This window comes from Macaca fascicularis, chromosome 5 (genome assembly GCF_037993035.2).
Source record: "Macaca fascicularis isolate 582-1 chromosome 5, T2T-MFA8v1.1".
Taxonomy (NCBI): domain Eukaryota; kingdom Metazoa; phylum Chordata; class Mammalia; order Primates; family Cercopithecidae; genus Macaca; species Macaca fascicularis.
This window is the reverse complement of record NC_088379.1, coordinates 44,176,626-44,190,320: the sequence shown is the minus strand read 5'-3', so window position 1 is coordinate 44,190,320 and position 13,695 is coordinate 44,176,626. Positions and strand designations below refer to the sequence as shown.

General features: G+C 36.9%; 1 protein-coding gene across 9 annotated transcripts in view; it reads left to right on the top strand.

Annotated features, from left to right (window-relative positions):
- The first annotated feature begins 3,081 nt into the window (after nucleotides 1–3,081).
- The window catches only part of GNPDA2 (glucosamine-6-phosphate deaminase 2), a 34,134-nt gene continuing 23,520 nt past the window's right edge, over nucleotides 3,082–13,695 (top strand). For 4 of the 9 annotated variants that reach the window (XR_012435312.1, XM_065544955.1, XM_005554800.4 and 1 more), the window contains exons 1-4: nucleotides 3,082–3,179; nucleotides 7,443–7,604; nucleotides 11,293–11,394; nucleotides 12,398–12,580. Coding sequence is in view for 8 of the 9 variants with exons in the window: in XM_065544955.1 (XP_065401027.1) it covers nucleotides 7,481–7,604; nucleotides 11,293–11,394; nucleotides 12,398–12,580 (409 nt within the window). In the remaining variant the exon portion in view is untranslated. Of the gene's footprint in view, nucleotides 3,180–3,741; nucleotides 4,125–7,442; nucleotides 7,605–11,292; nucleotides 11,395–12,397; nucleotides 12,581–13,695 lie in introns of all 9 variants that reach the window. The other 5 variants (XM_065544956.1, XM_074040934.1, XM_074040935.1 and 2 more) reach the window with 2 other exon arrangements.

Below are 13,695 nucleotides of genomic sequence, written 5' to 3'. Positions count from 1 at the left end.
ATACGGTCATGCATCACTTAATGATGGGGATACATTCTGAGAAATGCATCTTCAGGCGATTTCATTATAGTGTGAATGTTATACAGTATATGCACACAAACCTAGTATATGTACACAAACTACACATATGTGGTATAGCCTATTGCTCCTAGACTACAAACCTGTACAGCATATTACTGAATACGGGAAGCAATTATAACACAATGGTATATATTTGCATGTCTAAACAAATAAAAGGTACAGTATAAAAAGTATAAAAATTAGAAAATATTAACAGTACACCTATATAGGACATTTACCATGAACGGAGCTTGCAGGACTGGAGGTTGCTCTGGGTAGGTCAGTGAATGAGTGGTGAGTGAACGCGAAGACCTAGGACATTACCGTATACTACTGTAGATTTTATAGACAATGTACAGTTAGGCTACACTAAATTTATAAAACAATGGTTTTTTTCTTCAATAATAAATTTACCTTAGTTTCCTGTAGCTTTCTTACTTCATATTTAAATTTTTTAAATCTTTTTGGCCAGGAGTGGTGGCTCACGCCTGTAATCCCAGCACTTTGGGAGGCTGAGGAGTGGGGACCACAGGGTCAGGAGATCAAGACCATCCTGGCTAACATGGTGAAACCCCATCTCTACTGAAAATACAAAAAATTAGCCGGGTGTGGTGGCATGCGCCTGTAGTCCCAGCTACTTGGGAGGCCAAGGCAGGAGAATTGCTTGAATCCGGGAGGCAGAGTTTGCAGTGAGCCAAGATTGTGACACTGCACTCCAGCCTGGACAACAGAGTGAGACTCCATCTCAGACAAAAAACCTTTTTGACTCTAGTAATAACATTAAGGTTAAAACACACATTGGAGAGGTGTCCAAAACATTTCCTTTTTTATATCCTTATTCTATAAGTTTTTTTATTTTAAATGTATTTTTAATTTTTTTTCCTGTTAAAATTTTTTTGTTAAAATGAAGACACAAACACACACATTAGCCTACGCCTACACAAGGTCAGGATTATCAATATCCCTGTCTTTCACTTTCACATCTTATCCCACTGGAAGTTCATCGGGGCAATAATGCACATGTAGCTGTCATCTACAACAACAATGCCTTCTTCTGGAATATCTCCTGAAAGACCTCCTTGAGGCTGTTTTACAGTTAACTTTTAAAAATATAAATAGGGCTGGGCGCGGGCGCTCATGCCTATAATCCCAGCACTTTGGGAGGCTGAGGCAGGCAGATCACCAGGTCAGGAGTTCGAGACCAGAATGGCCAATAAGTGAAACCCCGTCTCTACTAAAACTAAAAAAAATTAGAGAGGCTTGGTGGCAGCTGCCTGTAATCCCAGCTACTTGGGAGGCTGAGGCAGGAGAATTGCTTGAACTCAGGAGGAGGAGGTTGCAGTGAGCTGAGATTGTGCCATTGCACTCCAGCCTGGGTGACAGTGCAAGACTCTGTCTCAAAATAAATAAATAAATAAATACAGAATGAATACACTCTAAAATAATGATAAAGAGTAGAATATAGCAAATACATATACTAGTAACATAGTCATTTATTATCAAGTATTATGTCCTGTACATAATTGTATGTGCTAGACTTTTATGAGACTGGAAGCACAGTAGGTTTACACCCATGTAGCCACAAACACGAGTGACGTTACTCTACAGCTTTACATTTACTACAATGTCCGTAGGTTTTCAGTTCCGTTATAATCTTACAGGACCATTGCCAAATATCCAGTCCATTCCTTACCTAAACTTCCTTATGCGGTACATATCTGTAATTCAAGACCGTCATTCAATCTCCACCTTTCTACAGCATTCTTTCTAAAACACATATGTTCTAGTCTCTTATCTCTAATTCATAAAGCTTAAGTGACTCCCTATTGCCTATAATACAAAGCCTAAATTCTTTGCACAGCCTACAAACTACTTCATCATTTTACCTCAATCTTTTTTGTAGAGACAGTGTCTGGCTATGTTGCCCAGACTGGTCTCCAACTCCTGGGCTCAATCCATCCACCCGCCATGGCCTCTAAAAGTGCTGGGATTACAGGTGTGAGCCACCGAACCTGGCCAAAAATCGCTTTTGCAAACTTACTCAAGGCTATAGTACTAACAAAGCTGTCTACTATCAGTATGTGAGCAATGTTGCTGTTTAAAGCTAAATCAACGAGAATGTAACATCCTGCTCTTAACTAAAGGATGCACGAGGAGTCATTTCATCCAAAGAAGCAGGCTGGATTTACAATCCAGGTGAAGAATTTCATATAACGAGTTGGAGGACACAGCGTTTTACAATTTTTTAACTTGTAGTTTCCACGGAAATAGAACCTTAAGTCGGCCAGGAGTCAAGATTGTATTGTTCCTAATAGAACTCTAAACAGTGTTCTTAATGGAACAGTGTTCCTGGTGGAATATGGTGAAGACACAACAACCTTTTCTCCTTTTGAATGATTGCTGCTTTCTTTACAATAATTTCCACAGCGCTACTTCCTTCCCACTCCTGTATAGACATCTGTGATACCCAGCTGAAAGCTGATTCCAGCTTCCTCTATCCCTTTCTTAGACTCATTCAGCAAAAGCCGGTACCCTATTATAGTCTCTGTTTTCTCTTACTGAGACGCTCCCGATTTCCCATGGTACTGTTTGCCCTTTTGCAAACTTGACTTTGATGAGTTTTTTGACACAAGACGCTTATCTGTCATTGCATTTGCAAATATGCATTCAATAACTTGGAGTAGAGAGAGAAATGTATTCATAAACGGCAAATGTTTTCATGTTGCCAAACAGCAACATAAGCAACAAAGTATGTATGAGCACTACGGTACTACATACGAAATCTCATAAGCCTAAAGAATCTACTGCAAATCCCTCTCTGAAAGATGGCGGGGGGAAAGCAGCGGTAAAGTGATGCCCTGGAAACTGCGATCATCCAAGCAGGAAGCGCGCCCCGCGGCACCGCACTCGGACCGACCTCCCAGAGTCTCAGCTCAGGGGCCCAAAAGGCAGCGCGCATGCGCAGCGCCTGCCGGCCGCGCCGCGGTTCCTTCCTGCGCCTTTATCTGCATCCGGGTCCGTGGGATTCGCGCTCCACTGGTCCGCCGGGGTCGCTCGCGGGTGGTTGGGCGTTGCTTGTTCCCGCTGTTCCAGCGTCGGAAGAGCCATTGGGTCTGCCGGTAAGCTTAGAGGCGGGGGGACGGGGGGAGCGCCTAGAAGGGGACTCGGGCCGGGGGACCCAACGGCGATTTCGCCTTGTGCGGGCTTTGTGCCGAGACGGGGACGCTGGGCCGGGCAGAATGGGGTCTCAGGAACCTCGAGGCTGGGGGCGCGTGGGGTCTCCCGTCCTGCCCCTCGCGGACCTGGTTGTCCTCTCAGGATTTGTATCTACGGGAGGAGGCGTCCCTGTCCTCTCCTCTCTCGCGGCTTCCTCCTGACACCTCTCCCTACACTTGTTAAAAATTCCTAACAGTCATCCTCATTTGCATTCGCTGTCGTTTGCCGAGTGAGGGCCAGGCAAAAGCGCGGCTGAGGGTATTTGCAGTCCCCGCCTCCCGGGCTGGAACCACAGCCTTCTCTACTGTCTCTCGTCCCTCCTCGGGTCGGTCCCACACGCGCGGCCAGGCCACCCTTACCCTTTGAGGTCAGGTCAGGTTGAGTAAGGAAAAGCTCGGAGCAGAGGTTCTGCAAGTGTAGATTCTGGTCCTGGCCCCGCCATTAACTAGTTGTGTAACTTCACAGGTGTGGAAGTTGCCATCCAGCTTTGAAGTTTTGCGATTTTATATTCAGCAGCCCTTTTCCCTAGCGATGCACATCCAAAATGAATCAGCACCTGAAGGAAGACGAGGGAAAGGGTGGTGCTCTGTTGTTTTTTGATGCTGTCTTGTCGTGATGCCAGGGAATTGCATAAGGCCATAGTAGTTTGGATCTCTGAGGATTGGCAAAAACTGGAAAAGTCAAATCTTAAAAACTTAAATAAATGTGAAGAAATTCTTCTTTCTTCTGGGTGAAGGGATTCATTTGGGACTTTTGGAGATGACTCTGCGCCCTCCAGAGAGTTTAATAAAACAAAAAGTTGCCTGTACCTTGGTCTGAGAGACTTGCTTGAACTTCGTTTCAGTGAGGTGTGTGGTGTTCTTAACAAATTTCACCTGATTATGAATATCACCTGTGATAATTTGCAAAAGCAGAGACTCCTTGAACTTCCAGATCTTTGAAACACTGTATCTAGGGAGAGGGACCTGCGAATCTATATTTTTAGCTAGCATCCTAAGTGATTCTCAACCTATAAAACATCTGTGGCATATGGGTCTTTGAGTCCGATACACTTGGTTTTAAAGTCAGCTCACTGGGCCACTTTTTAACGTCAGCAATAAACTTCTTGGAGTTGCAGTTTTCTGTATCTGAAGAGTGAGAATAATAATTTCAATCTCAGAGACAATTAAGTGATTCTAAGCACTTTGACAATAGAGTTCTCAATCATTTTTGTGTCTACAGAACCTAGCAGTGCTTAGTATATAATAGGTCTTCAAATGTGTGTTGAACTGAGAAAAATAACATGCCCAGGACGCAGAAGACATTGGAAAGCTCTAATGCTTCTCGTCCTACTTACCTTACTTTCCCCCCCCCCATTTTATTAACAATCAGCTTGCCATATATTCTTGTTAGAAGTAAATGTATCTTTTGATGGTCATGACAGCCAATAATTGTTTCTGATTCTTTGCTTTACGTCTAAAATTGTTTTTGACATTAGATTATGGATATATTTAAGTGGAGGCTGAGTCCATTTGTTGTACTGAATTTATGATTTACTATGTAATTTATTTTCTGTAAATAAATGTTATTGGGCCAGAATTCTAGATCATGGTGACCATAATATTTTGTTGTGTGTCGGAATTCGAAACTGTTATCTTCTTAAAGACATTTAGATTCCATACATTTATTTTAATAAGAACTTTAATCTCATTAATTTAGAAAATTTGACTTATTACTCTATGTAAAGTGTGTGGGTACAAAAGTCAGAAATGCCGAAACCATGTTATAAAAGGCTTCGTTCGTATTGGTGACTGATGCATTTAAATATAAAACTAAGAATTAAAAATCTAAGGATTATGGGAATTGTCATAGAATGTTGAGTAAATGTTATAAGGGGACGTTTATAAGCTATTGGTGGTAATGCCAGTTAGTTCAACTTCTGTAGAAAAGAATGTATGAAGATTTCTCAAAGAACTAAAAGTAGAACTACCATTTGGCAATCTCACTACTGGGTATGTACCCAAAGGAAAATAATTCATTATATCAAAAAGATAGCCACACTCATTTTTATCTCAGCACTATTGACAGCGAGGCAGTAGAATAGGGTCTGGAGGCGGGGAACTTAAGGCCAATTCGTGCTGACTTCCTAAAGCTGAATCAAGGGAAAACACCAAGGTCTAGGGGCAGGAAATCTAAGGCCAATTTGTGCTGACTTCCTGAAAGAGAAAACACCTGCGTCTGGGGGCAGGGAACCTAAAGCCAGTTAACCAATTAACGGAAACTTCCTAAAGCTAAACCAAAAGGAAAAAACCCATCTCCCCATACCCAAGTAGCAAAGGACCAAAGGCTACTCTCCCTACAATCGACTGCCTTCCACCACCTCTCAGGTGGAAGGAGAATGTGCCTTGGATTGGCCGTGGAGTGAGCATGGGCCATCCCTTCATCTGCATAGGGAGCCAATTCACCTCAGCTTTTAATTAGCCACGGACCAAATCCTTCATGCAGATAAGGTGTAACCGATAAGGGACCTCAAAAGGAGTACTTAAAACCCAGAAAACTTTGTAACCGGACCCTTGAGCTGCTTGCTTGGGCCCACTCCCACCCCATGGAGTGCTTTTCTTGCTTCAGTATCCCTGCTTTCGCTGCTTCATCCCTGTGTTTCCTTCCTTTTGTGCAGTTCTTTGTTCAAAATACCAAGGAGTTGGACACCTCACGCTTATGGCCTTCCCTCCATTAACAACATTAGCAAAGATAAGAAATCAACCTGAGTGTCGATCAATGAATGATTGGATAAAGAAAATGTGGTATATATACACCGCGAAATTCAGCCGTTGAAAATGAAATCGTGTCCTTTGCAGTAACATGAGTGGAACTGGAGGCCATCATCTTAAGTGAAACAACTCCAAAACAGAAAGAAAAATACCACATGTTCTCATTTATAAGTGGGAGTTAAATAATGTGTACACGTGGTTGATGGAAAGCAGACTGATAGACATTGGAGGCTCAGAAGGGTTGGGGAGTAGGAGTGGGTAGATGATGATAAATTGCTAGGATCAATGTACATTATTCAGGTGATAGATACATGAAAACCCCAGACCTAGTCACTAAACAATATATCCGTGTAACGAAATTGCATTTGTACCCCTTAAATTTATACCATTTTTTTAAAAAAAGGAAAACAATATATCTTACAGATATCAGAAACTGTGAGTTACTGTAAGAATGCTGATTTCCACATCTTTCATGGTATTAACCTACATTGTGTAAAATGGAATCGTGTAGCTTTTAAGTGACTGATCTCTTAATATACGTATAATTTTCTTTAGAACAATTTTTGAGGAACTAAAATTGCTTTCTGTGAAGAAATTTCTCCTCCAGAGATCAGTTTATTTAGTTCACTTTGTTTTCTTTTTCTTCTGTTGAATTCTCTTATTAAAAAGAACATGTCTAGTGTGATCCCATTGTTACTATTTGAATTCTGACCTTGTTGCTTACTACCTGTGTGACCTTAGTCAAATCATGTGAGTCCATTTCCTCATCTACAACTGGGCATTTTATTTACTTCACAAGATGGCTGTAAGGATTAAAATATGTACACTTGTCCCTGGTATCTGTGGGTGGTGTCTGTTGGTATCTGTTAGGGATTGATTCTAGGATCCCCCTTCAGATACCAAAATCCACAGATGCTTAAGTCCCTCAAATTATATGGCATAGCACTTGCATATCACCTGCACACATATGCCTATATACTTTATCTCTAGATTGCTTATAATACCTAATACAATGTAAATGCTGTGTAAATAGTTGTTATACGGTATTTAGGGAATAATGACCAAAAAAAAAAAGTCTGTACCTGTTTAATACAGATGCAAACATATTTTTCCCCTGAATATTTTCAGTTCTTGGTTGGTTGAGTCCTCGAATATGGAATCCACAGAAGGCTAACTGTACTTTTAAATGACCTGCCCACTGCCTTAAACTCCGTGTCTGCTCAAAAGAGAACAGCTATTATTACTATTTTTAAAATTCAGATTGTATATGTGCATATCCTTCTTCAGTAATGCACTTTTAAAAATCATCAATATATTCTGCTGTTTCAGTGCTCTATTATTTACATGTTTTACAAAGTTATTAAATTTAAATTATCTCTTTATTATATAAAGTGTTCTAAAATGGACTTTTCTCAGGTTTGAACTTCTGTTTCTGGAAGCTCTGCGTCGCCATAATGAGGCTTGTAATTCTTGATAACTATGACTTGGCTAGTGAATGGGCAGCCAAGTACATCTGTAATCGCATCATTCAGTTCAAACCTGGACAGGACAGATATTTTACACTGGGTTTACCAACAGGTAATTAACTACTTTTTCCATTTTATATTCTGATGTTACCCAAATTTAATTCTGGTGGAATTGAAGGGTTTCTCTTAGTAAGATACTTTTCTCATTCATTTTTGCCATATCACTAATTGAACATCGTAGTATAAAAGGCCAGAAAAATGCATGTATATAAAATCTACTGTCTATAGTGTGTTACTAGGTCTTGTGCCAAAGTTTAGTCTCACCTATCACTCCAAAATGCAATAGGATATATTGTAACTTAAGTGTTGTTCATATTTTTTGTACATTTTTCTAGTAGTCCTTTGTTTTGGGGAGCATTGCTTTTACCATTAATACCAGTTTTTAGTTAATCGGCTTTCTTATTAATCATTAAGAGGTACCTAAGTTATGTACTGTTGCCTCTTAATTTAACTTCACCTGCCTTATAAATCCTTATTAATATAGAAGTTATATATTATGTAATGCTTATTAGCCTTTTACTATTTATGTTGCTTCTATTATAGATATATTACAAGTGAAAAATATGTCTTCATCACAGTTTAAGGAGAAGCATTAATTACATATTTTATTGAATTAAGTTTTCCATTAAGCGTGCTCTTAAAAAACAACCAGGTGGTATCATTTGATCTTATGGCACTTTATTTGACCCATGATTTTCACAAAGAGTTAGACCTGGAACTAAAGTTGCTCCTTATTGACTACAAGGCATTTGTTCTATACCCCTGAGCCTTGGTTTCCTTACCTATAAGAAAAATATGGATAATAACTTAAGATGCTGTTTTGAGAGTCAGCTAAGATAGTGTATGTGTAAGTCCCTTGTATACTGTAAATAGTCTATAAATTTATAGTTTCTGTGTTTTATTTAAACAGACTATTTTCTCCAGCTCCTCCCGTCATACATGCTAATTACATAAAAACTACAATTGTAATTTTTTTCCACTTGAGTAATTTCCATGAATGGTACTCTTCAAGCTGATTGTTTTGTTTTGCTTTTTCTCTTTTGGTCCAGGGCAGTAGATCTTGGTGAGAATGGCAAAGGTGACTTTTTTCACTGGACACACCAGTACTACACCCCCAGCACCCTCAGTTCTGATATGTGAGCCCTTGGGGTTGAATATGGTTTCTGTATAGTTTCTATGCTGTTATCCTTAGTTGCACTCTGCCTACCTCTGTTAATGACATTGTGTTAATTATGATGCAGAAAAAACAGTAATTTGAATGGGGACAAAAAGACTTAGAGAGTCTTAAATGTCAGCAGTGCTAAACATCTTTTTGTGTATTTAGATCTACAGCTTTGCTTTATTTTGAATAGCATAACTGCTAGTAATATATCTGCCAAGGGAGTATCTCTGGAAAACCTTGTTGAAATTTTCCATTACTCTCCTTCACTGACCATTGACAAGGTTAATTATGTCCCCTTCCACCACTGCTTTTGAGACTTGAACATACATGTCAGTAATTGCTAGTACCAGGCTGTATTGTAATTATCTCCCCATCAAGCTCAATTTCTGGGCAATATCTGTTCAATTTTATATTTACTCATGTGATCTTAATGAGGGTGACATTTAAAGCCTGTATGCTGTGAGCCTGATCTGCTTCCCAAAACTTATTCCCACCATTTCCTTACCCAGAACTGGGCTAGGCAGATTTGACTGATTGCAGTTCAAGAATAGGGCTTGAACTTGCCAGCTGCTTTGCTTTGCTTTCACTCATATTCCTCGCATGTTATTTAATGGAATCTATATGAGCTCTGGCACCAGATGTATCTAGATTTGAATCCCTGGTTTCACAGCCATATGATATTTGGCAAATTCCTTAATCTTTTTGACCCAGTTATTCTGTCTTCAAAATGGGAAAGATAATGCCAGTTTCTCAAGGTTGTGAGCTTTATGTGAGGTAATATATAAAAACATTAGCACAGCATCTAGCCACATGGTAGACAGATGTCATCATTGAATCTCCGGCTCCATCTTTGCTCTGCTCTGAGTTAGTTTCCTCTTTGTGGAAATTGTATCCCTTCGTCAAGACTGAATTGAAATGCCATTTTCTTTTATTGTTCTTCCAACTAGCAAGATTGTAGTCTTTTTTATTTGATGTTCTACAATACTCAGACTTCTTTTAGATTATAGCGTTTTTCCTGTGTTATCGCTATTTTGTACTTGCTTATCCTTATATTGTGAGTTCTTACAGGAAAGAAAATGTCTTAATCTTTGTTTTATATAAGTCATAGTAGGTACTTGCTAAATTGTGTTAGTAATGACTATTACAAAGCAAATATTAAAATTAAGTTGCTTTAACCAGTTTTTTTTCTTCAGTCTTTTAGCCACATTGATTACAAAATAGAAAATGAATTTTTTTGTCACCTCAGTTGTGACAGATCATCTTTTTATTCATATATCCTTTAATTGACAGAATCCTATAACTCGTCTCTTGACACTAAAAGAGAGAAGAGATTCATTTATCCTTCCAGAAAGGAAGAGGAAAGCATATTTATCCATCTTTTAGGCAGGTTTCATGTTAGTGGGCTATAGCGTATTGACAAAGAAATGTAAAATTTTACTACATAATTTTTAAATTAATAATTGTAATCTAAAACAACCTGTGTGCTAAGCTTTTAGAAAATCTTTTATTCTTCTGTTCTGTGAACCTGTGTGGTATTTATTTATAGCCTTGTCTATTCTGTCATCTCAAATGAGAGGCAGTCTTTTTACTATTCTTGAATTTTCTTTATATTTGTTTTTGTCAGAGACTGTTTTATCAGATTTCTGTATGATACTTGGGTTGAAATTTTTTGTGCAGCCTTTTGTTTTGCACTGTTTTGTGATGGTGGGTTAACTAGGAATCAGTACTCCAACTAGGAGTGGGAGGGCCAGATAACTTGTTATAAGAATGCAATCTGGCCTTTCAGTTTGAAGTTAAAATGAAAAAACAAAAAACAAAAAATAACAAAAAAAACAAATTTAGAAAGCAAAGATGAAGGCTATCAAGTGGCTAAATTAATTTATTCTGTCGTATCATGAAGCACCATCTTTTCACATATCAAACTAATTTTATAAAACAATAGAATCAAGAACTCAGATGAAATATTAGAAGATCCTCTTTCCTATAAGTTCTGTCCTAAGCAAAAATAACTTCTTTTTCTCACTTTACACATTTTAGCTGATACATGCTGAAGTTATCAAAAGATGAGAAACAGGGGCTTCATTTAGAAAGCTGTAAGGCTAAAGTCCCTACTCAGTGTTTGCCAGTTTGAGATTCTATTTTGAAAGTAGGGGCAATATTTAAATTTAGCTCTGTTTTCCCTTTTGATTTCAGTAAATGGTCAACACTTGACCTATTTATATATCATTTGTGCAAGAACTCAAGATTTTCTTTTCAGAAAGGGAGATTTTTAAAAATTCAGGTACATACTCCAGAAGCTTCTAATCTTAGAATTTGTAATAGTATATCCCATACCCAACAACTCAAGGATAATTTTCCAAACTTCAGTTTTTATTGACAGATTTCCAGCTTTATTCAGCAAATTCTAGTTTACCAAAATGTTTAAGTACTTGTTAATTGATTATGTATTTAAGTTAATAATTGCCTAATTAATCGGAATGACAGAATATTATTAAGAAGAAAAACATAGATAAAGTTAATAAGTTTTTTTAATAGATTATTAAGTCATGTTAGAAAATGGTATTTTTATGTCTTTTAGGGAGTACACCTTTAGGATGCTATAAAAAACTAATAGAATATCATAAGAATGGACACCTTTCTTTTAAATATGTGAAGACCTTTAATATGGATGAATATGTAGGTAAGCTATACTTAAAGATACTATTTGGGTATGTTACATTTTGAATAAAATGAATGTAGTTTTAGAATATTAGTATATTTGAATTTATGTTTTGAATATAATATTAATGTATGAATATATTTCTAAAATGTAATGTACTGCTTTGAGATGAGATTGGGAGTTTATATAAAAACCTGTATTTTTGTGATAGTAGCACAGAATAGTGGAAGGAATGAAGGACTAGAAATCAGAAGATCTGCATTCATCCTGGGCTCTGCCACTCACCAGTGATGTAACTTTAAGCCAGTCTACTCACATTTCTCCTTCTTTTTTTTCTTAAGGCAGAGTTAAAATCAGTGTTGTAAGGATAATCTAATGTATATGTAAAGGTAATTAGTTAAGTATTTTTTCAAATCAAAAGCTATATTGGTAGACCTGAAACTTTTATTTTTGAGTGTTAACTTGCCTACCTGAAATCTATGATGTATAGAAACTCTGTTAAAATTTAAATATAGCAATACATATTTAATGGTAGCATAAATGATAGCCAAAGAAGTGTTGTGATCCCACATAATCTGCACACAGATAGTATGAATAGAGGAGGAACATGGCTATCATTTCACTTGAATGGCTGATTATTTTGAGCTTAACATGAAAGTCAGTTTCATTGATTAAAATTTTGTGTGTTTGAGAATACAGTGATGAAGTGCACATGAACTAGACTTTCTGTGTTTGAATCCTGTCTCCTTTGTGAATGATGGGACCTTTGGGAAAGATTCCTATGTTTCAATTGTTCACCTATAAAATGAGATAATAGTATTCCATAAATGTTTTATGAATTAATGCATACATTTAAAGTGATTAATACTCGGCATATAATCATATATTCCACATAAAAATGCTTTTAAATTGAATATGGTATAGAGAAGTTAGATATATTAAATAACACTTATGACTTAAACAGAAAAATAAACTTTAGATTTATTTCTGGGAATACTTACATTTTTATTAACTTCATCTTTAGGACTTCCGAGAAATCATCCTGAAAGCTACCATTCTTATATGTGGAATAACTTTTTTAAGCATATTGATATAGATCCTAATAATGCACATATCCTTGATGGGAATGCTGCAGATTTACAAGCAGAATGTGATGCTTTTGAAAAGAAAATAAAGGAAGCTGGAGGAATAGATCTTTTTGTTGGAGGTATGTAAAATCCTTTTGTCATTAACTGTTAGTGTTTGAATTAGGGATTTTTAAATTTAAAAAAGAAATCTTCTCATTGTGTAATGTGAAGAGCACCTGTGACTGTCCATAATACCCATTAATTCTGCTACTGATTCCTGTTTTACTTCATTTTCATTAGAAAATAATCTTAAAATTCCCATCTTAATCTTCAAATTGACAGCTGGAATTATTTACATTATGCCTTGAGAGGTACATCCCAATCCGTGTTAAACTCTTACAACTACCTCTTTAAAGTTGACAGTTTACCACATCTTTCAAAATTAGTAATATGTTTCTTTACCTAAATGATAGTTTCTTTTTACTATTTCTTTAAAACTCTAGCCAACCTACTTATCAAATTACAGAGTTTAAACGATTGCATGAGGAACAGGTGGATTTTAGTAGATCACTTTAATTGTTTCATCTTACTGAGTAATCAGTTAAGAATGATGTAAAACTTTTTACTTATCAGCCTTAATATGAGTTAAGCTGTGTAATTGTCATAAATTCCAAAATTAATGTTTAATTTGCCAAATTCCACTTGTAATTTTTATATGTGTGTGTGTATACATAATCTACAGTTAAAAATAGGAAGTTCTTTATAAAGACAATATGGTTTTCTATTAGTATAAACTATCGCAGTCAGCTAGCTAATTGCTATAAGAATAGTACAACATCAACTAAACTAAAATCAATTTTTTTGCCATATTCTTTAATATTCAACTAAAAATACTAATGCTGTAAATTATCTGTATATAACTTATTATTAACTTAATAGAACACTGATCAAAATTACATGAATTTGATCTTCAATGGAGCTGTACTGAGGTTAATTTATACTTGAAGTGGCCAAGTATGGTTGAGATAGTTGATTATCTTTGGAGGAAATTTGGTTTTAAAGTCAGATGTAAAACTGTATCCTGTTTTAGCCACTTAGTATCTGTGTGACCTTGGAAAGTTGAAGTTCAGTATAAGTACATCGTTTGTAAAAGAGGATTAATATTAACCATTCCAAAATTTGTGAGAATTAATCATGTTGTAACATGTATAAAATGCCTTACACGGTGCTTGGTATGTAGTTGGTACTCCATAAG